General features: G+C 33.6%; 2 protein-coding genes across 2 annotated transcripts; one reads left to right on the plus strand and one right to left on the minus strand.

Moving 5' to 3' along the window:
- Positions 1 to 354: 354 nt before the first annotated feature.
- Positions 355 to 2,527, minus strand: LOC107562203 (zinc finger HIT domain-containing protein 3-like). Its single transcript, XM_016246799.1, has 5 exons — positions 1,853 to 2,527; positions 1,696 to 1,733; positions 1,025 to 1,087; positions 818 to 901; positions 355 to 734 (listed from the first exon to the last, which is right to left on the minus strand). Exons 1-5 carry the CDS (start codon positions 1,918 to 1,920, stop codon positions 541 to 543), a joined length of 447 nt encoding a protein of 148 aa, XP_016102285.1. The 5' UTR covers positions 1,921 to 2,527; the 3' UTR covers positions 355 to 540.
- Positions 2,528 to 12,862: 10,335 nt separating this feature from the next.
- Positions 12,863 to 17,485, plus strand: LOC107562183 (diamine acetyltransferase 1-like). Its single transcript, XM_016246770.1, has 5 exons — positions 12,863 to 13,118; positions 13,777 to 13,828; positions 13,903 to 13,986; positions 15,860 to 15,900; positions 17,019 to 17,485. Exons 1-5 carry the CDS (start codon positions 13,053 to 13,055, stop codon positions 17,187 to 17,189), a joined length of 414 nt encoding a protein of 137 aa, XP_016102256.1. The 5' UTR covers positions 12,863 to 13,052; the 3' UTR covers positions 17,190 to 17,485.
- Positions 17,486 to 24,126: the final 6,641 nt, after the last annotated feature.

The raw sequence follows: 24,126 nt of genomic DNA on the forward strand, positions 1-24,126 counted from the left end.
AAGCCAAAAGCTGCGTGTTTGTAAGAAACAAATGCATCATTAAGAAGTTTTAACTTCAAACCATTGCTTCCAGCTAAAATATGAGTACATAATCCATAATAACGCTTCCTCCAGTGAAAAAGTCCATCATCTATTGTCTCGCACATCAAAATCCACCCACATATTTGTTAGAACTGTTTTGAACTATTCGGTTGTAAACCGTGCTTGATCTGTGCAGATTTCTCTCCTGATTCAGACCAGACCACTTTTTCACTGGACTCTTATTCTGACGGCACCCATTCACTGTAGAAGATACATTGCTGAGCAAGTGATGCAATGCTACATTTCTCCAAATCTGATGAAGAAACAAACTCATCTACATCTTGGATGGCCTGAGGGCGAGTACATTTTTCATTTTGGGGCGAGCTATTCCTTTAAGACATTGTTGGCATTCAAAAGACCTTGGTTTAGTATAGAATTTTACATGATTGCATTAACATTTGTGTAAAAACCTGATGCACTTGTGTTAGGAATCGGTCCATGTGTGACAGTGCGATCCAATCAGAATTCATCATCGTCATTCTCTGCTTCCGTCGGTTCAATCATTTTTAAGCACTGATCAGCGAACTCCACGAACAGCGGCTCCTGCATGGCGTCTTTCGTGGCTTTGGCTTTATCTTCAGCCGAGTCCACGGACATCATTAACCGGCGGAGATGAGGATTCCTCAACAGACCCTTCAATGCCTCTGAATCAGCTGTGTGAAGGAAAACCATCTGTAACTGATCTCATAAAAACAGCGTTAAAGATCATGTGAACGGGGTGTTTATCATTTCATACCCAGCTGCTGAAGTTTGTGTAATGGCACTTTGTCAGTCTGACTGTCTTCATCAAGAACATCCTCGACAGTCCACGGCTGTTCAGCTGAAATCACACACATTTATTGAACTTTATAGAACTTTTTTGTTCAAAATCATCATCAAAAGCAGGCAGAAAAGTTCTCTTGATCGCCCATAAAGCAGCTATTATTGATGATAACTTACTCACCGCTGCTCACTGGTGTTGAGCTGCTGGAGGCTGAATCAGATTCTTTAACTGGATGGCATGAATCTATCAGAGGAAAGAGAAATAATGACTTCAAGAGTTTGGTTTGGACTGATTTTTGACTTTGTGCTCAGGGCAGTCTGGTAGTTTAAGGTACAAAATGACTAATAACAATAACATTTGTATTACTACTACTACTAATAACATATTTATATTAGTAATAATACAATAGAATTGAATGAATACCAATAATAATTAGTATAATACTATTTAATTAAATATAAATACAATAAACAAATAAATTAATATCAGTAAATAATAATAATAAAATATAATGTAATCAGTAAAAATTATTATAATTAAAAATAATAATAAATACTATAAACATTTTATTAAAACATAAATGATATAAGCCAGTAATAATAGTAATATAATAAGAGTGATAAAGTTATACCAATAATAATACATTAAATAATGCAACCAATAAAAAATATTAAATGAATAATAATAATAATGCAACTTTTAAGTAGAAAACAGTTGAACAGTTGTCATGGGTTCGACTCCCAGGAAATGCATGAACTGATTCAGTATAAATATTGAAAGCAATTAAAAGCATGAATGTAAATGTAATCAAAATAACTGTCAATAGAATATTAGCTTTCATAGAGACTTACCATCATCTTTGTGTCTTTTAAAGCAACTCACTGAACAACTAGAAGGGGAAGGAAGGTGCTATTTATTTGATCAGGATTTGTCTCAAAAGCAAAAGTGAGCTGATAAACCTATTTATGGTATAGAGTTGCAGTTATCAGACATGCATGAGTGACTTACTATCTGATTCTGCAGGCTGGACATCTGTATTTAGGAACATGCTCGCTACATACGCCACAAAGCTGCATAACGGATCTAGGAGATCAACAAGCAAACAAACAGAAAAAACGATTTGTATTAACGATCAGCTTGAAGTTACTGAAGCCACGTGTTTATGTTGTTGACAGCGTGCAGGACTTTTATCTCATTTCCGCTTCCGGTGTAGAGTGCTGAGGTCACGGTGTCCTTCCCCACGTGTGTCCGTCAGTGCGATCCGCGTCCAGCAGCTCTGAGCTCAACCGAACTCGCTCGCCGTCATGCTGAAGTCTGTGAGCCGCGCGGTTCAGCTCGCAGCCCGGCTGTCCATCAGCGCGCCTCCCCGCAGCAGAACCTTCAGCAGGTCCCTCTGGAGCCTCAGCAGCAGCGGAGCGGCGTCCGGCTCCAGGCCGAGGCTGCTCACCGCGACACGGGCTCTGCCCTCACTGTCCTGCGGCTGCGGGAGTCTGCACACCGAGGGTAAACGCTGCTCCACACGCACACGAGCCAAAAACTAGCATGGTAAAGCTATGGACACTAACTGAAAAGTACCATGGTAAAGTTGTTTTTATGGTAAAGGTGTGGGCACTAACTATAAAGTACCATGGTAAAGTTGTTTTTATGGTAAAGGTATGGACACTAACTGATAAAAAGTACCATGGTAAAGTTGTTTTAACTCAAAAATACCATGGTAAAGTTGTTTTTATGGTAAAGGTATGGACACTAACTAATAAAAAGTACCATGGTAAAGTTGTTTTAACTCAAAAATACCATGGTAAAGTTGTTTTTATGGTAAAGGTATGGACACTAACTAATAAAAAGTACCATGGTAAAGTTGTTTTAACTCAAAAATACCATGGTAAAGTTGTTTTTATGGTTAAGGTATGGACACTAACTAATAAAAAGTACCATGGTAAAGTAGTTTTTATGGTAAAAGCAGGGCTGGGCGATATAGTAAAAACAATTATCACGATATAATGTTTCATATCATTCGGTATGGATAATTATTGACATTTTTTTAATAACCTTTCTTAAACAATGAGCAGTAGAAAAAGGGTTTAAATTTAACCACTGTATTTTTTATTTACCCAATTTAACTTATTTTTAACTTAGTTTTGTTTTAACAGTCAAACACAAAATATAATTGAAACAAATATCTCCTTTCTTATGTTTTATATGCAGATGAAATAATTTTTTTCACCATTTTTATTATTTTAATGTTTGAATTTGAACAGTAAGCCTCAGTTGTGCAGAACTCCATTGGCCTAAAAAAGGAATTGTAACATTTTCAATAGATTACATTTTAAAAGAGTAATTAAATTGATGTTTTATGCCTTAATTTGGTTACCACCATTTTTGATAATGTATCCTGAAAAATTAACACAGAATTTCTGAAAAAATGAAACATTTCATAGACTTGCCTTTTTATTATTAAAATGTAATTAAAGGAACACTCCACTATTTTTGAAAATAGGCTCATTTTCCAACGCCCCTAGAGTTAAACAGTTGAGTTTTACAGTTTTCGAATCCAATAGTAAAACTGAATCCAGAATAATTCAAACTTTAAAAAAAGAAAAAGGAATAAAAAGTTACTTTTTTGTAAAAGTTTGAATAAATTGTCGTTAAATTGTATCGTTTCAATATTTAATTTAATTAGTTTAATTTGATTACTAAAATCTAATATAACCATTAAATCAGAATCCGGAAAAATTCAAATGGGGGAAAAAGCAATCCAAAAAAATGTAAACGTATTAATTTAATTTCATAGTGCCTTATTGTAAAAATGTCAATAATTTTTTACATTTTATTTAATTGATTAAACATGCCTTTTGATTATTTAAATTTAATTAAGCCATTAAAATGGAATCCAGAAAAAATAAGACACAGAATTTGGGAAAAAATAAAACAGGCCGCTCATAGAGCCCTAAAAATGTAATTTTTGATAATAAATAGTTGTTCAATTGTATAGGTTTCATTATTTCAGCGTTCCTTTAAAATAGTAAAACTGAATCCAGAATAATTCAAACTTTAAAAAAAGAAAAAGGAATAAAAAGTTACTTTTTTGTAAAAGTTTGAATAAATTGTATCGTTTCAATATTTAATTTAATTAGTTTAATTTGATTACTAAAATCTAATATAACCATTAAATCAGAATCCGGAAAAATTCAAATGGGGGAAAAAGCAATCCAAAAAAATGTAAACGTATTAATTTAATTTCATAGTGCCTTATTGTAAAAATGTCAATAACTTTTTACATTTTATTTAATTGATTAAACATGCCTTTTGATTATTTTAATTTAATTAAGCCATTAAAATGGAATCCAGAAAAAATAAGACACAGAATTTGGGAAAAAATAAAACAGGCCGCTCATAGAGCCCTAAAAATGTAATTTTTGATAATAAATAGTTGTTCAATTGTATAGGTTTCATTATTTCAATTAATTAGACTTGCATTTTGATTACTGAAATTAAATTGGAATCCAGAAAAATTTAAATGGGGTAGAAATACAACCGATTTCAGTGAACTCTGACCCCTCTGACTCTCTAGGCCCTGTATGACCATCTGATGGACTTCCTGGCTGACCGCGGCGTTGACAACACGTTTGCGGATGAGCTGACGGAGTTGAGCACGGTGCTGGAGCATCAGGAGTACATCAAGTTCCTGGAAGATCTCAGCACTTTCGTCAAATGCAAATAGATTATCTAGATTTATCGCAAAACGTTGTTATACGTCTGGCTCGTGTGGTCTGACGTGATGACAGGATGAAGGCAGAACAGTTTTGTATTTAATTTTATATCATGTTTTCAAGTTATGTGCACAGCGGTTACAGTTCAGATGTCACCGTAGGGGTTTACGGGTCTTGCAGAGTCGAGAATGTGAAATAAACATTCATGAGAAATAAAACTGAGTGGAAATATTGGGCTGAGTGTCCTGATTTAATTTCAGTATAATAATTGTGTTGCTAAAAGGCAAAAGAAAATGTGGTTGTCCATTATGTACATTTTTTTTTTATGCATCTCAATTTAATGAATCGATTCGACTTCTTGAAAAGTGACACAATGGGACTTTATTAAATTGTCATGAAATAGGCAGGACTTCCTGTTTGACTAAATGATGAAATATGTGGCGTGGTTTGGAAACAGTTATTTTGGTGCGGAAATAACACTTCTGTTGTTATACGTCTGGCTCGTGTGGTCTGACGTGATGACAGGATGAAGGCAGAACAGTTTTGTATTTAATTTTATATCATGTTTTCAAGTTATGTGCACAGCGGTTACAGTTCAGATGTCACCGTAGGGGTTTACGGGTCATGCGGAGTCGAGAATGTGAAATAAACATTCATGAGAAATAAAACTGAGTGGAAATATTGGGCTGAGTGTCCTGATTTAATTTCAGTATAATAATTGTGTTGCTAAAAGGCAAAAGAAAATGTGGTTGTCCATTATGTAAATTTTTTTTTATGCATCTCAATTTAATGAATCGATTCGACTTCTTGAAAAGTGACACAATGGGACTTTATTAAATTGTCATGAAATAGGCAGGACTTCCTGTTTGACTAAATGATGAAATATGTGGCGTGGTTTGGAAACAGTTATTTTGGTGCGGAAATAACACTTCACCGTAGACTTCCCTTGGATGTTTGATCAATTGAAAAAGTAACTAGAAATGTTTAATAAACTTGTTTTATTTTCTTGTATGTGAAACAGACTCAAAAACCTTTTATTTCACCCAAACAAATCAAATGTGCTATATTTTAAATAATACATTTTTTTATGATTGTGTAACACATTTCTTTCCAAAATTCTTATTACTGTAAAGCGAAAATTAAAATAAAATGCAATGAAAAAAATGTTAATATGTCTAGATAGATATTCTCAATGAAGATTACTGATATTTATTTTAATCAAAGTCAAAGTACAACAAATACCACCAAGAGATATCAAATTTGTCACTTGTAAAAAGTATCTCTTAATATTAATGAGAATTTGAAGTGTTTAACGGCAACACTTTCATTAAAATACACTGTCACAATGCAAACGCCATGGTATTGCTAAAATATGCTTATTTCTGGCTTAGAGGTGAAATGACTGATGTGTTCTTGACAAGCATTGTGAGATTTTTTCTAGAACAGCTTATGGATAAATATATGGCTGCGGTGCATTTAAAACGCATGCACTCAATAGCAGGTTCTGATTGTGTAACACATTTCTTTCCAAAATTCTTATTACTGTAAAGCGAAAATTAAAATAAAATGCAATGAAAAAAATGTTAATATGTCTAGATAGATATTCTCAATGAAGATTACTGATATTTATTTTAATCAAAGTCAAAGTACAACAAATACCACCAAGAGATATCAAATTTGTCACTTGTAAAAAGTATCTCTTAATATTAATGAGAATTTGAAGTGTTTAACGGCAACACTTTCATTAAAATACACTGTCACAATGCAAATATATATACACACTGGTTTTTTTTCCCATCTAGTTGCCAAAGGAACAATTCATATTTTTATTCTGTTTAAGTTAAGATGCTAAAATAGCTAAAACTACAATAAAATAGTGACTAAAAATTTGTATCTAGAAAAAGAAGAAAAAACATAACTACATTTACTTTAAACTAAAAAACATTTTAAAAGATTAAAAACCACAGTTTTTGGTAATACATTTGTATTAAATTATAAAGCCCTATAATTGTAAAAATGTTAATTATTAAATTGTTCTAGTTTTATGAATTCAATTGATTAGACATGCTTTTTGATTATTGAAATGCAATTAAAAGGAAATCCAGAAGAATTAAAACAGAAAACATGGAATTTGGGAAGAAAAAAACAGATTTCATAGGGCCCTAAAAAATTCGATTTTTTGTTGAATTTATAATAAAAAGTTCTTAAACTGTACAGGTTTCATCAATTCAATTATTTCGATAGTTTTTCTTTTTTTAAATTTATCTATTAAAAAAATGTATCCATTAAATCTGATTTAAAAAAAGTAAACGGTGCGGTGAAAAAAGGAATCCAGAAAAATGTTAATGGCAAAAGATAAAACTGATTCATAGGGCCCTAATAAATACACAGCAGTGACCTTTGACCCCTATGACTACAACAGTATCTCAATGATACTAAAATACCACTGGTTCCTACATAATGATCCAAGATTTCCCAGTCCGTTCATCTAGTGCTCACATGCAAACTTCATAGTTTAATAGTGTTTAATTACACTATATTCTACTCCATCCAGACCAATCAAATAATGCATTTATTACACCAAGTGTCCATATAATGGAGGAAGGTGCTGACGTAAAGGCCACATGGACATGATGTAAAATGACTGTTGACTGTCAGATTATTCCTGCAGATACGGAGCAACACATTATATACATTATCAAGAGAGACTGGTTTAGTATGTGATGGCTTACGGCGAACACTTACGCGTGACACACGGGGCATATGATCCGTCCAGACGCCTCTATTGCCTCCAACACTGAGTTTATATACTGCTCTTCATACCGCATGCTGCTGTTATACTCCTCCAGAATCAGGAGCTAACACACAACATTATGTCTCAAATCTCTTTGTGCTTCCACGTACGCAAACGTGCGGCTTCACAATCAATGATATCAACTTATGCATTATGACTGGTCAAGTTTAAATATTTGGATAAATATTAAATAAATACAGGGGGAAGATTTTCAGTAAATGACGAAGTATAAATGGTTGATGTGGACTTACATTAACTCTAACTGTATTGCATAAAATCATGAAAAAGTCCCTGACACTTGCTTAAGATGCACAGAGTTTACAGGTATGCTAGATCACTGCATATGGGAATATGAAAAAGTTGGGAAAAGATGTGGAGGAAAGAAAGAAAAAAAGATAGAAAAGATCCTTGATTTTATTATTCCTTTGTCACCTTTACTTTTTTTTAGTCTGTATTTACTTATTTTAGGTTAATATAAATGCAAGATTTTTTTTAATACAAATTAATTCCATTTGTTTTGTCTGTATTTATGTTTATTTGTTTATTTTAAGGTTAATATTAAAGCAAGATTTTTTTAATACAAATTAATTTCATGTTTAAGTCTGTATTTATTTATTTATTTATTTATTTTAGGTTAATATAAAATCAAGATTTTTTTAAAAATACAAATTAATTCCATTTTTTTTGTCTGTATTTATGTTTATTTGTTTATTTTAAGGTTAATATTAAAGCAAGATTTTTTTAATACAAATTAATTTCATGTTTAAGTCTGTATTTATTTATTTATTTTAGGTTAATATAAACGCAAGATTTTTTTTAATACAAATTAATTCAATTTTTTTGTCTGTATTTATGTTTATTTGTTTATTTTAAGGTTAATATAAAAGCAAGATTTTTTTAATACAAATTCATTTCATTTTTTAGTCTGTATTTATTTATTTATTTATTTTAGGCTAATATAAATGCAAGATTTCATACAAATTCATTTCATTTTTTAGTCTGTATTTATTTATTTATTTTAGGTTAATATAAACGCAAGATTTTTTTTTATACAAATTAATTTAATTTTTTAGTCTGTATTTATTTATTTATTTATTTTAGGCTAATATAAATGCAAGATTTTTTTTAATACAAATTAATTTCATTTTTTTTGTCTTTATGTTTATTTGTTTATTTTAGGTTAATATAAAAGCAAGATTTTTTAATACAAATTAGTTTCATTTTTAACTTTATGTACTAAAATAACAAAAACTAAAACTAATAAAAACTGTATAGAAATATTAAATAATGACAAAATTACTCAAATTTAAAAATGCAAAATCTAACATTTAAAAGAAGTCAAACTATTAATAAAAACACTAATAGTTTCATAATGATACTAAGACAGCTGCTGTGTGAAATGGTTTTAAATCTATTAACTCTACAGATTGCTATCTGAAATACAAATGGAAATCTTTCCCAACAATAGTTTTAAATTATTAGCAATGGAAATTCATTGGTCAAAGATGTGAGAATCCTGAATCTGCAAACAAGCATACAGAATGTGAACTGATTCGTCTGACACTAGAGAGCGATGTAGAATCAGCTTTTATAGCACAACCCCAACAAAACAAAACGGGTGTTTTTCTGAAACTACATGTGTAGAAAATCAGCAGGGTGATGCTTTGCAGCTGCTGTCATTGCAATACATTTGAACTGTGTTGAGACCGGAAACATTGGACTGTTTTTAAGGAAAGGCCTGTATTACTGCAAACATGCACAGCTGCAATAATAGTGTCACGCTGCTAAAGACTAGATAAGGCTGTTTCTTGACCCCGTCCCAGACAGATGTTAAGGCCAAAGTGCAAACGTGTGAACTGCCAGACAATAAAGTTATGCATGTGGGACTATTATACAATTATTGATTTAACTATTTGATTCTTTAATAATAGAACATTATAATCTGAAAAAACGAAATACATTTTTGCCTCAGAATTTGCATCAGTTGGTCTGATTTTTTTGTCTTTTGTTTTTTCAGCACTGCTGAAAATGAATATAGAAATAGTAAGAACAAAGGGGCCAGTTTCTTTTGTTTTGCATAGGCGGTGGAAACGTTTGCTCCCCAGAGAGCTGATTTTACTGTAATGGTCTGTGTTTTTGTGTGTGCAGCAAAGGTCAGTCACATGTTTGGGTCAAAGGTGTAGTGCAAAAACTCTGTGAAATATGTGTCATGTGTCAAGACAAATGGACAAATCAGTATTTAAAGTCACTCAGTGCAGGATATTCTGTTGTAATATTAGCTATATTAATACATTAATATGTCATCCAGCTGCATGTGCAAATACAGTGGGTACGGAAAGTATTCAGACCCCCTTACATTTTTCACTCTTTGTTATATTGCAGCCATTTGCTAAAATCATTTAAGTTAATTTGTTTTCCTCATTAATGTACACACAGCACCCCATATTGGCAGAAAAACACAGAATTGTTGACATTTTTGCAGATTTATTAAAAAAGAAAAACTGAAATATCACATGGTCCTAAGTATTCAGACCCTTTGCTCAGTATTTAGTAGAAGCACCCTTTTGATCTAATACAGCCATGAGTCTTTTTGGGAAAGAGGCAACAAGTTTTTCACACCTGGATTTGGGAATCCTCTGCCATTCCTCCTTGCAGAGCCTCTCCAGTTCTTCCATCATCTGCACCCTAGTTATTTTTAACATCTTTTTGTTTAAAGTATATATGAAAATATTTGCAGAAACACTTGTCATACCATTGAAGGTGAAATGACTAATTAAATAAAATATATTAAATTATGGAATTATTATTACTATGAAATTACAATTAGATCCTTCAAGGTATCTTGGAGAGGTGAAGTGTCCAAGTTGCAACATCTAACTACTGGGGTGCCTCAGGGCTCAGTTCTTGGACCACTTCTCTTCTCTGTCTACATGGCGTCACTAGTTTCTTTCATTCAGAAACATAGCTTTTCATATCACTGCTATGCTGATGACACTCAGCTCTACCTCTCATTCCATCCTGATGATCCAATGATAGCTGCTCGCATCTCAGCATGTCTAACAGGCATTTCTTGTTGGATGACGGACCATCACCTCACCTCACCTCAACAAACCCATCACTTTATCAAAATTGCACCATCCAGTTAGGCTCATCAACCATAACTCCTTCAAAAACAGCTAGAAACCTTGGAGTTGTGATTGATGATAAGCTGAATTTCTCAGACCACATTGCTAAAACTGCCCGGTCCTGTAGATTTGCTTTATACAACATTAGGAAGATGTTATATATATATATATAAGATGTTTCTTTCAGAACATGCAACACAACTCCTTGTTCAAGCTCTTGTTCTGTCCAGGCTGGACTATTGCAATGCTCTCTTGGCAGGTCTTCCAGCCACTTCTATCAAACCTCTACAATTAATCCAAAATGCAGCTGAAAGATTCATCTTTAATGAGCCGAAAAGAATGCATGTCACACCTCTGTTCATCAATTTGCACTGGCTACCGGTAGATGCTCGCATTAAATTCAAGGCATTGATGTTTGCCTACAAAACCACCACTGGCTCTGCACCCATTTACCTAAATTCATTACTTCAGAGTTATGTGCCCTCTAGAAGCTTGCATTCTACAAGTGAACGGCATATTATTGTGCCATCTCAAAGAGGCACAAAATCACTTTCACAGACTTTTTCATTAACTGTTCCCTCGCGGTGGAATGACCTGCCCAACTCAACCCGAGCAGCTGAGTCCTTAACCATCTTCAAGAAACCACTAAAAACACATCTCTTCCACCTTTATTTGACCCTCTAACTCTAGCACTCTGTTCTATTTTAATTCTACTTTGTTTATTTATGTTTTTTTTATTTAAAAACACTAGCTTTCTATTTTTTCTATTCTATCTACTTGTTTTTCTTTGTGTGTGTGTGTGTGTATAATATATATACTGTATACACCTTGCTACGTGTACTGTGTTAGGCTAACCGAGACTTGTCATTTGCACTTACATATTGTTGCTCTTTTGTTGGTTTTGATTGCTTCTATTGTCCTCATTTGTAAGTCACTTTGGATAAAAGCATCTGCTAAATGACTAAATGTAAATGTAATAAAAATCAGAAAATCAGAAATATCCACAGGCTGTGCGCTATATGGACTTTTGTCCTGCATTTTTGCCGTAACTGTAATTTCCATCAAACCAACTGTAAGTCGAGTTGTGTTGACGATACACAAAAGCACCTCATGGCAAAATACACCACAGGCAAACTCATGGCAAAACAGTGAACTTCCTCATGCATGCTGGCCCTGATTTATATCAAATCACATGCAGACTTGACAGAATGCTGTTTTATATGGTTTTTGCAGGTTTCCTTCGATCCTCAGGGATGCATTCATATTCAAGATGCATTTTTGGTTGTAAAATCGTGATGCTTAAACCTTTATTTTGTGAATTTTGGAAAAATGTTTTCAAAAAAAAAATACAAGTTTCGACTTTCTGTATATTGCTTTTATAACTATTTATTTGATTATTAATTTTATTTTCATATTATGCAATTTATTTATTATATGTTTTTATTAATACTATTATTTATAATATTTACATTTTGTATATTATTAATTTTATTGCTATTATTTATATTATCATTTTATTTTATTTGTAATTTTTATTACTTTTATTGACTGATATTTGATTTTGTGATTTTGCTGTTTTGTGATTTTTGTGGTCAGATTACTTGTTTAAAAAAACACAAATATGCACTGACTTTACTTTTATAACTTATTTATAATTTATTTATACTATTTATATTATTTTTATTGATTATTATTCTAATTTTATATTTTTATATTTATATTATTCATAGTATTATGGTATTGCTGTTATTTATATGATTTAATTTATACTTTTATTACTTTTAATGACTGCTATTTGAACATTTGGTTATTTTTCGTGATCAGATTATACACTTGTTGATTAGCAAAAGCGTCATTAGTCAAATCTGCTGACAGTCTTGTTGTTTATTGCTGAATATCTATTTCCATGTTTTGTTCATTTAGAGTAAATATTGTGTAAAATAAGTGTTTATTTTAGTGCACATTTTAATTTTTCAGTCATTAAAGTGTATTTTTATATGTATGTATATGCCAGCATTATATCAGCCAATCTGCTCTGTATACTAATTTTTAAATATAGGCCTATATGCATTATAGAAATAATATAATTGTCAAATATGAAATCTCCATCTGTGCAAATGCATTGCCCACAGTTTGTCAGATTGCATTAGCAAATTCAAAGGTCTGTTTTATTTGGTAAATCAGGATGCTTATGTACAGGACATGACCTTTGCATGATCTGCGGTTTGAAAATGAAGAACATAAACCAGTTTCCAGAACGATAAACATTAACCCATGTTGCTTCGAGTGAACAAACAGGCCACTTTTTTTCAGGAAGGACCCGATGCACAGCAGGTTTTTCTGGGAGTGGCCTGAGGTTTCTGCCCCTCCTGAGCATCAATAAAAGGAGGAAGCGTCGCAGCTCTGAGCTCAGCAGACGCTTCATCACACCAGCCACTGATGCCTTTCCAAGCAGAAGAAAGCAGATCTGAGGCTTGTAGCTGAGGGTAAACCTCTGAGAAGCGGATGAAGAAACAAATCTTACTACGTTTCACATACAGAGGACTAGTAAGAAAAGGGAAGAAGAGTAAAAGAAGAAAATGGCCAATTTTATATTACGGAAAGCCGAGCCCAAGGACGTGTCTGACATACTGCGACTCATAAAGGTATGAAATTCAGTTTTAAACCTGACTGATGTTCAGAATTCCATGTTTAATTTAATGTTACTTGCAGTTTCTTTGTATTTATTTATTATGATTTTATTTTTTTATTATTATTTATTCCTTTTATATTTATGTAATTTTATATTCATTGCTGTTTATTTCATTAATACTATTATTTGTTTATTTATAATATTTATATGATGACTTTTATTGCTATTATTATTTATGATATTTAATAAAGGTATGGGTAGTTCAGTTTTAAACCAGATTGGTGCTATTTAAGGCAGTTTAAAAACTGTGTAGCTACACTGCAAAAAAATTTTTCAAAGTTATACATTTTATTGAAGTATGCTTTACAAGAAAATAGTAGTTCCGTTTTTTTCTAAATATCATGTTTAATTCAATGTGTTGCTTGGTTTCTTTGTAGTTTTCTTTATATTATTTTTATTTTATTATTATTATTTTGTTTTATTCTTATATTCAAATTGTGAAATTTATTGAGCAATTTATGAGTGAAATTTGTTTCTACACCAATATATTATTATTATTATTTTTTTTTTTTGACCTCAGATGTTGTGATGATGAGATCTGAAGAGTTACAGTATAGTTAGTAATCCTAAATGTATCATTTTCAAACCCGAATATGCATGTTTCATGTTAGGAACTGGCCAAATTTGAGGAAATGGAAGATCAAGTTGTTCTCACTGAGAAAGGTGAGTACATTTAGACGTTGTCAGAGTTTGTAGCTTGTGTTTTCACTCTTCTGACTGCTCTTTGGCTCCTGTAGATCTGCTGGAGGACGGCTTTGGAGATCATCCGTTCTATCACTGTATCGTGGCTGAAGTGCCCAAACAGCATCAGAGCGCCGACGGTAAGACTAAACCTGTGCTTCAGCTCTGTGTTTCAATGAACAGTATGTCATGCTGTTCTGTTTTCTCCATATCAGGTTGAAGTGAGCACATCAGGAGTGTGTAAATTCCCACTGACACTCGGGTTACAAAGCGTGCTTCTGTGCATAATGACGAAAAACTGTGTTTGGTAACACTTTGCATTGTAGTGCGCATGTTACGCATACAATAAACATGACGTGCATGTAGTTCATTAGTGTTAGTTCACCCAAAAATGAGATTTTAGGAATAATATATAAGTATACACACTGCCAAAAATGATTTTCTTCCTCAGTATTTTTCCTGTTTCTTCTTAAATCAAGATACATCTACTTGACTTGAGAAGCAAAATTGCTTAAGATATTAAGTCTTGTTTTCTGAAAAATGTCTCAAAATTAAGTGGCTTGATGCTTAACACAAGAAAAAAAAATCTTACAAAGGGGTCCGAAAAAGAAACTTAATTTAGAGGAAAAACGAGTTTGTTTTTCTGACCTCATTAGTGGACATTTTTTCCTATTTTAAACATAAAGTCACTTCATTTTGAGACATTTTTCAGAAAACAGGACTTAAGTCATTTTGCTTCTCAAGTAAATGCATATTGATTTAAGAATGTTTCGATATTTGTACTGGAAAACAAGACAAAAATACTGAATTAGAAAATCAACTTAAATTTGGGTCTGTTCACACTGTATGGCTTAAAAAACAAACAAACTTCATGCTGGGGTTTTTGTCCTTTTTGTTGCTTTAGAGAAGTGGTCACTATTTGGGATTTCAAATTTTGGGAAATTTTGACATGAGGGTAAGTGAATAATGCCATATATTCATGTTTGGGTGAACTGTTTATTGAAGTAACACTGTAACATGAACACTGGAATGTAAAGTGATTTTTTGTGTGTGTGTGTGTGAATCTGAACGTTCAACACAGAGATTTTGAGTTGTTCGACAGTTGCAAAGAAATCTTATCCAATCCCCCTCTGTAATTTATTGTCTTCAGGCTACAGTCTCTTGCTTTGCCATGTACATTGCCCATGGCGTGTACATGGATGGGCGGGGAGGTAACTGAAAGATCGCTTACAATAGCGTAACATTTACAATAAACCAGAGGTAAGGCCACAACAGCTGGGACGTCCCAGCCTAACACCACACTACCATACGCCCCAAACTAACAGACGCACCGTATGGATTTGATCCAATACTCACAACTAGGGATGGGAATTGCAAGGAATGAACGATTCCATGAATTTACGTCCTTCGGATGAGACGTTAAACCGAGGTCCTGACTCTCTGTGGTCATTAAAAATCCCAGGATGTCTTTTGAAAAGAGTAGAGGTGTGACCTCGGCATCCTGGCCAAATTTGCCCATTGGCCTCTGACCATCATGGCCTCCTAACAATCCCCATATCTACTGATTGGCTTCATCACTCTGTCTCCTCTCCACCAATAAGCTTGTGTTTGGTGGGCATTCTGGCACACTATGGCTGCCGTCGTATCATCCGGGTGGATGCTGCACACTGGTGGTGGATGAGGAGATACCCCCTGACAATGTAAAGCGCTTTGAGTGCCTAGAAAAGCGCTATATAAATGTAATGAATTATAAAATTAATTATGAATGAATCTTTTAGAATTTTGGGGAAGAACCCGGCTAATTGCCATGACAACAGCAACGTTTACTTTTACAAAAACATCTTTGGAAAGTCATGAAAGTCTTTCTAGTATGTTTTGATTCCCAACCACTGATCTATAATAGAGATTGATAATAATAGTAATTATGTAGATCAGTGTTCCCAACCCTACACTCTAAAAAAATGCTGGGTTGTTTCAACCCAACTTTGGGTCAAATATGGCTATTAAAATGAGGTTTTGGAATTGGCTCTGAAATCCTGAAGAAACTGAGTCAGGTAAGTTTCAACTTCCTTTATATAGCACCAAATGGCCTGTGAGGAAACGGTTCATGTATGTTGTTCAGATCACATAGTTACCCTTGTGAAAAAGAAGTGCACTTAATTGTATTGAATATCGTATAAGTGTATTTTTTAAAACTAAAAATACTATAAAATATATATAAAATTTACTTAAAGAGACACTTTCGTGACTATGTTTCTTAACACACTTAAGTACACTTTTAAGAAGTGCACTTTGTAATGATGTTTTACTTCAAAGTGCATTTTAAATCATGTTTTAATCAACTTTTGTCATGCTTTAAAGAAGTACACTTATATTGATGTGTTGACTAACATACTACAGCGCATATAAAGTACTTGATTATCATTTTAACTGTTTAATATTACATTGAAAGTTAATATATTTTAAATGTACTACATTTCGACATCATCGTTACTATATGAAATTACAAATATAGCCTACTTAAAAACATTTCATTCAAGTTTCCACAGAAATCACATTAAAGTATATTTTAGTTAACCATAAACATAAAGATGTACTACTTAGTCCTACTTAAGTGAGTCAAAAAACTATGCATTTTTACTATGCATACATTAAGTATGCATTTGATGTAATATAAACTTATTTTATTTATTTTAATTAAATTGCAAATAGCACGCAGTTAAGTGTCTGAAAACATCACATTCAGTTTGCACTTAAGTATGTATATTTTAAAGTATATACACTGTAAAAAAAATTGAAATTGAAAATAAAACAAAGATTAATGGAGTACATTTTACAAGAAAATACTAATTCAGTCTTTCTCCTTAAAATTTTCACATTTAATTCAATGTGTTACTCGCCGTTTCTTTCTTTGAAATTATTTGTGAAATTTACAAACAACTTCTGAGTTAAAAAAAAAAAAATGTCTACACCAGCTTTTTTTCTGTTTATTTTTTTAAAAGCATGCTGAAGTGTACTTTTTTCACAAGGGTACCAAAGCTCAAAGTATACAATACTAGTTAATAATTAGTCCCAGGTTAATGATCTAACATTACAGCACCTCTAATCTTCTTCCTGGCAGTATATCGCGTACTCAGTCAGTTTTCTCCAATCATTGACTGGTTTTCTGCAGACGGCGGTCAGGACTCGGTGCAGCAGCATGCACTTCATCGTGGCGGAGTGGAACAAATCCTCCATCGAGTTCTACAAGCGGCGTGGAGCGTCTGATCTCTCGCTGGAGGAAGGGTGGAGGCTCTTCAAGATCGACAAGCAGAACCTGCTCAAGATGACCAGTGAGGAGTGAAGCGGATGGCAGGAGATTGTTGCAGTCTGTGATTGACCCTCTGGTGCTGGTGTTCACTGAAGTGGACAGATCTTCAAAAGTCATTTTGAAGCATTCCGGGTGTGATGTTACATCCAAAACCTTTCATTCTTCCCCATAATTACAATTCTCTCTACATAATTTTGAAAGACTATATTCTTGTTTTGAAGTACATTAAGATATTTTCTTTTATTTTGTGATTTAATAAGTCATGCAATGTAGTGATGTTTATATAGACGCGGCATATTCACTTCTCTGTATACTTCAATCTGAAATTATACTGAAAAATTTGTAAATAAAACGTTTAAAATAGAACATGTTTTTTTACACTTTATTCCCTCGGCTTTTTCATTTTTGTTATGAGATCTGATGTTTCCCCATTTTAAACTTAGCAACAAAACGATTCTACTAAGGTGAGACAAGTGTTGGCGGGTAAAGCAAAAATGACTTTAGATGAACATAACATTTGTGCTTCATTTAAAAAATGTTTTTACTGAAGTGCATTGAACTTCTACTGCGTTCTATTCTTCATGCAATCCAGAATGGCAGCACAACTGAGGTTTGTTTGAGCTGCGGCCTCTACTGTACAGACATGAATTTACATTTCCTTCAGCCTGAGCTTTATTCATTTCACTTTTGATGTGAAAGCCCAGCCCAGATGAGAAAAAGTACGTCAAAAGTAGTGTAATGCATTATTTTCCACAAAAACACAATTAGTTACTTTTTTAGGGAGTAATGCAATATTGTAATGCATTACTTTTAAAAGTAACTTTCCCCAACACTGGACGAGACACTATAGACAAAACTATAGGCACTTTATCTATTTGCATTTCTAGAGATTTCAGTTACAATACATATCTTTAAAGGCTGTTTTTTTCAAAATGAGGTTTTTTTTCCCAGTTCAAACACACTTTGTAAATAGAAACCTATGACCAGTGGATGAAAAGCCCTGCCCCGCAGATTGATGGGATTGGTTAAATGATTGTGATGTAGGAAACAGGGGCAGTATCAAACAGCGTTTTGTGATTGTCTTTACGGAGAAAATGCTCAGCAATGGTGTTGACTGATGAATTTGCACATGGTTTTAAAGGGGTCATATGATGCGATTTCAAGTTTTCCTTTCTCTTTGGAGTGTTACAAGCTCTTGGTGCATAAAGAAGATCTGTAAAGTTGCTAAGACTAAAGTCTCAAATCCAAAGAGATATTCTTTATAAAAGTTAAGAGTCAGCCACACCTACCTACACTCTTAAAAATAAAGGTGCTTCAAAAGGTTCTTCAAGCGATGCCATAGAAGAACCATTTTTGGTTCCACAAAGAAGCATTCAGTCAAAGGTTCTTTAAAGAACCATCTCTTTCTTACCTATTTGTAATCTGAAGAACCTTCTTTCGCCACAAAGAACCTTTTGTGAAACATAAAGGTTCCTCAGATGTTAAAGATTCTTTATGGAACCATTTAGACAAAAAGGTTCTTCTATGGCATCATGAAGCACCTTTATTTTTAAGAGTGTAAAACGCCTCGTTCTAACACGCCCCCACATACCTACATCACTATGAGGGAAGATTTGCATAACGCCGCCCAAATGTTCACGCAAAGAAAGAAGGCGTAACTTTTATTCTCGCTGTAGTTTTGTTGTTGCCGCCGCCATGTCGTGAAGACGCTGTGTGCTTCGTTGTGAAAGCGAAACTATTTTGTTTGGTCTTCCAAAAGAGGACGATATCCACTTCGTCATGCCTGGAGCTGATCCGTGCTGGTCGCTGAGGAAATACATCAACTTAGTGCTGTGGATCACCGGATCGGCTTTCACCGTGGACGAAGCGGAGTCCAGCCCGGGGACATCACATGTGGTTGCCGCAAGCCTCCTTCGTCGAATCCACCGCCGCCGCTCACTCAAGGCCGCGCGGTGTGTTACACTGTTTCGTTGTGAAAGCGAAACTACTTTGTTTGGTCTTCCAAAAGAGGACACGACTAGAAATCAGTGGTTAAGTTGTATTTACAACACTGTTCCAGAACACTTCAACCCAAATATTCAGATGTGTGCAGCGCATTTTATGGAGGACTGTTTCCTGATCCTGGTAGAGTAGACTACAATGCCGGCTGTTCTGACTCACAGACTGTAAGTACGTTTTTATATTTAAAGGATTTGCCACTGACGATTCAAACGCGAGTTTTGAGCAGTGTAGAGTAGTGCTTGTTGTTTGTAATTTCTCCGATCACAAATGCAGACATGGTGTTATGTTTACGTGGCGCGATGCAACGCAACGCGTAAAAAGACAGTATAAGTCATTATAATCCGTCCATAATTATGTCCATACTGGATGCAACGAATGCCTCGTTTATAATGGGTTTTAATGTTTTTGTCTCGTCGCTCCGGCCGGACAGGGCAGCACAGTATGTTGAGGGGCGTAACATTTCCGTCACACGCTTGAGGTATTCGGCCAATCACAACGCACTGGATAGCTGGCCAATCACAGCACACCTCGCTTTTCAGACCGATGAGCTTTGTAAAAATCTACGCGTTTCAGAAAGGCGGGGCATAGAGGAGAAACAATAATGTACAGTATGTGGAAAATAATGTGTTTTTTTAACCTTAAACCGCATAAACACATTTCATTACACCAAATACACAAAATAATGTTCTTTTTAGCAACATCATATGACCCCTTTAAGCATATTTAAACACCAACATGTTTGTTTTATTTACAGATTTAAAAAATCATTTTTTTTACAGTGTAGTTTTGTTTCTGTGTTTTATTAGTAACACTATTAATAACAATAGCACTCTCTATTTTATCTACTTGGGTTCTTTTTATTTATTTAAAAAAACTTGACCCTCTAACACTCTTGCACTCTCTATTCTATTTCTATTCTAACTACTTATTTATTTTTTTATTTAAATATATATATATATATATATATATATATATATATACCTTGCTACGTGCACTGCATTAGACTAACCGAGACTTCACAGCACTTACATTATTGCTCTTTTGTTGATCCTCATTTGTATAGGTTGCTTTGGATAAAAGCATCAGCTAAATGATTAAATGAAAATGTAAAGGTAAGTTAGTGGTGTTTGCTCATACTTTGGATTTGAACAAACATCTAACAGTATTACAGTCGCAAGCATTGCTCAGTCCAGCTGTATTACAGGCAGTTGTTTGTTAATGTGTGAAGTGGGAGTGCAATGCTCTCTGAGAGATTCCTGAGACATTACCAGGGTCAGAGCCAAACTTAATGAGAATTACATGCTTATTCGTAAAAGGCCTGTCCATTATTGCATGTGCTGCTCCTGCAGGAATGTGACACTGTGATTGTTCTGTTTAACTAAACACTGTAATTAAACTCAAGAGATGGTTTATCTTAGACACTCATCAGTGTGTGATGAGGTTCTTCTTTCTTGAATGTTTCAGTTGTGCGTTTGTCTAGACTAAAGGAAACAAGGTTGTGAAAATAACAATGCCTTCCTGCCCAGCGACCTCTGAGACTTTAGCTGTTTATTAAAACTTTTTCAATAGGTCTATACCTTATTTTCCAGATATAAGAAAAAAGCATAAGTGACTGGAAATGACTCAGTATTCATGTCCTCAGAGGAAACCTCCCATAAGTCTCTCAGACAAGAGTTCCAGCTGAGAGCGGATGTGAATGAGTCAGTGCTGATTATATCCCATTCACAAATACAGTCCGGCTCATGGGCTGAAACTGGGACCGGATAAACACTAGAGATGCTTGTGCTGAGATACCGGCTGCTGTACATGTTCAGACAGAGAGAGTAGTTTTCTTAACCCTGTGAAGCCTGACATATGAAATGATAGTCAGAAAAATTAAACATATTTAAAAAGTTTGTATATATGTTTTATGTAGTACATCAGACTTTTATGACTCATATAGAATGATATAGTGAGAATAAGGAGGAAAAAAAACACCTCATTTTTTTTTTAAATATCCAGACTGAGCAAAAATATGCAATTTGGTGCAGATGCTGATATTTATATGATGAAATTCCGAAGCTTGTAATGTAAATCAATTAGATATTTATAACATTATAGCAGATATTTACTTAAAATGATATAAATATCAGTCATCACTCTGTATATCTGCCAATAATATGTAGTAAGATGATATTTAAATGCTTAGTTTTGATGATCTAAAAATATAATGCAATGCAAAACAACGATGATTGAAAGATGAACAAATAAGCGTTCCTCAAAAGCCTGATGATCATATTAGATACTCACATTTTAACATGCTTTTTCTAAAAATGATGCATTGTTAATCAAGTGAGCCTAATATTATTCTTAAATTATTTAAGGTTACTCTGCATTTGAAATGTCTATAATTGTACACACAGCAATCATGCATGATATTTGCCTCTGCAAATCAATATCTAATAATGACATCAATCTCTCTTAGGCTAATCCAAAGTAGATCTGTTTCATATTTCTAAGCAGACACACTGACAAAAATAGCAACAGCTTCTCCAAATCAAAAAACTAAGTTTCATCTGCATCCTTTGTTTAAATGCAAGAGACAAATATGGGAATATTATTTGAATCTATCCTGTTTTCACCCAACAATGCATTAGCCTTTGAAGTCTATAATATGTATGTTACATAACAATTTCCTCCTGCTCTATTCCTGCGAATGAACCGACAGCGTTTGATCTCATATTCTGTGGTTGCTGTTGCTGATGATTTAAACACATGTTCGTTTGCACACTAAGTATGTGAGTATTAATTTATATGTTAGAAAATCTATCTTAAATGCACATGCAACTAAAATGAAGTCAGAGGTAAAAAGGTGTGGATGTTGGTTATCTAGAGATTATACAGCAGAGCAAATCATTTGCCATCAACCATAATGAGCAAAGCATGAAAACATCATAACTAGCAGAATGCAGGCCTATGATCACACAGATGATTGCACAGTTATGTTAGGCAACAGGCTTTTGTGCAAAAAGTGAAATATATGGTTCCTGTCTTGGCTTGAGGTTATGACACCCAATGAGCTGTAACGCAAAAGAGACTGTATTTCTCTTTGCACTGTAGTCAAATAACATTCTTGTTTTTGTTTGAAAACAACTTCCAGTGTTCAGGTCCCTATAAAAAAGTATTATGGTGGTATAATAATAGTAGTTGTGTCCCAAATGACTTCAACCGTCTAGTTTATGAACTACACTCTTAAAAATAAAGGTGCTTCACGATGCCATAGAAGAACCTTTTTGTCTAAATGGTTCCATAAAGAACCTTTAACATCTGAAGAACCGTTCTGTTTCACAAAAGCTTCTTTGTGGCGAAAGAAGGTTCTTCAGATTATAAAAAGGTAAGAAAGAGATGGTTCTTTAAAGAACCTTTGACTGAATGGGTCTTTGTGGAACCAAAAATGGTTCTTCTATGGCATCGCTTGAAGAACCTTTTGAAGCACCTTTATTTTTAAGAGTGTATACAAGGTTATTTTGTCATCCTACATCGGCGTCTGACAGATTTTCTAGTTATTTAACTGTAAATTTGAAGTGCACTTTTTTGACTTTTCAGTGCGAACACACTCATAACCTAAAATATTGATTCTAAAAAAACAGCACAGAATAGAGAACAAGAACACAAACTGGGACGCAGTGAGGATGTGCCAATGCTATTGTACTTTGATATGGTCCAAAAGTCTGAAACCACAATGAAAATCTAGGATTAAACTTCAATTTAAACCCACTTTGAAATATTTACAATTAAAGGTTAAAACATTAAATGAAGAAATATAGGAATATTTCTTGTGCTGGACAACATGGTCATCAGATTTTCATGTCAGTTTTTCCATTTAACTTTTAGTTCAAATTGTTGTGCTAACAGTCAAGTTATAATTAATAAGATTGAACTTTAAAAAAAATTAATTAATCTGTCTACTGAAAATACTATAATAAATAGGCTACTGTAATTGATTTTTAATAAATTGCATTATAAATTGCATTATAAATATATAATAAATATTAGTTGTGTATATATATATATATGTTATAATAATTTTCACATTCTTTACTTGCATAATAAAAATGTTATAATAATCATTTATTCATATGTATAATATTAGTTGCGTATACATTATATTAATTATTTTTTTCATTATTATATTATTTATTTGTTTAATAATTATTGTACTTGTATTTATTTATTTGACTAATTATTTTTTATTTATTTATATTACAAATTATTAACACAATCAATTACAAAATTGTGTTAGAAGTTACATTTTTCACTCAAATTGATGTGTTAACAGTGGAATTAAAATGTATACTTAATACTAAATTAATACATTTATACTAAATTAATAAATTGCATTATAAATCTAGCTATATACACACACACACACATCTGGTCAGCTATCCTTGTGGGGACTCTCCATAGGCATAATGGTTTTTATACTCTACAGACCGTATATTCTATTGCCCTACCCCAACCCTACACCTAAACCTACCCCTCACAGGAGACTTTCAGCATTTTTAGATTTTCAAAAAACTTAATTCTGTATGATTTATAAGCTTTTGTACCCGTGGGGACCACAATTTAGGTCCCCACCGTAACACGAGTCCCCATGAGTCTGTGTGTATTCAGGTTAAAGTCCCCACCAGGATATATAAACCAGTACACACACACACACACACACACACACACACACACACACACTCACACAAACACACACACACAAACACACTCACACACAATCACACACACACTCACACACACACAAACACAAACACACTCACACACACACAAACACAAACACACTCACACAAACACACACACAAACACTCACACAAACACTCACACACACACACACAAACACACACAAACACACACACAAACACTCACACACACACACACAAACACACTCACTCAAGCACACACACACAAACACTCAAACACAAAA

This window comes from Sinocyclocheilus grahami, unplaced genomic scaffold, assembly GCF_001515645.1.
Source record: "Sinocyclocheilus grahami isolate Dianchi unplaced genomic scaffold, SAMN03320097.WGS_v1.1 scaffold811.1, whole genome shotgun sequence".
In the NCBI taxonomy this organism is placed as follows: Eukaryota; Metazoa; Chordata; class Actinopteri; order Cypriniformes; family Cyprinidae; genus Sinocyclocheilus; species Sinocyclocheilus grahami.

Excerpts from the sequence above, each read along its gene's own strand:
- LOC107562183 (XM_016246770.1), top strand. The coding sequence starts at position 13,053 with ATGGCCAATTTTATATTACGGAAAGCCGAGCCCAAGGACGTGTCTGAC. Across the intron at positions 13,829-13,902 it reads AGTTGTTCTCACTGAGAAAG|ATCTGCTGGAGGACGGCTTT; the intron begins GTGAGTACATTT and ends TGGCTCCTGTAG. Across the intron at positions 13,987-15,859 it reads ACAGCATCAGAGCGCCGACG|GTTTTGGAATTGGCTCTGAA; the intron begins GTAAGACTAAAC and ends TATTAAAATGAG.
- LOC107562203 (XM_016246799.1), bottom strand. The coding sequence starts at position 1,920 with ATGCAGCTTTGTGGCGTATGTAGCGAGCATGTTCCTAAATACAGATGT. Across the intron at positions 1,088-1,695 it reads TAAAAGACACAAAGATGATG|ATTCATGCCATCCAGTTAAA; the intron begins GTAAGTCTCTAT and ends TTCCTCTGATAG. Across the intron at positions 902-1,024 it reads CTCAACACCAGTGAGCAGCG|CTGAACAGCCGTGGACTGTC; the intron begins GTGAGTAAGTTA and ends GTGTGATTTCAG.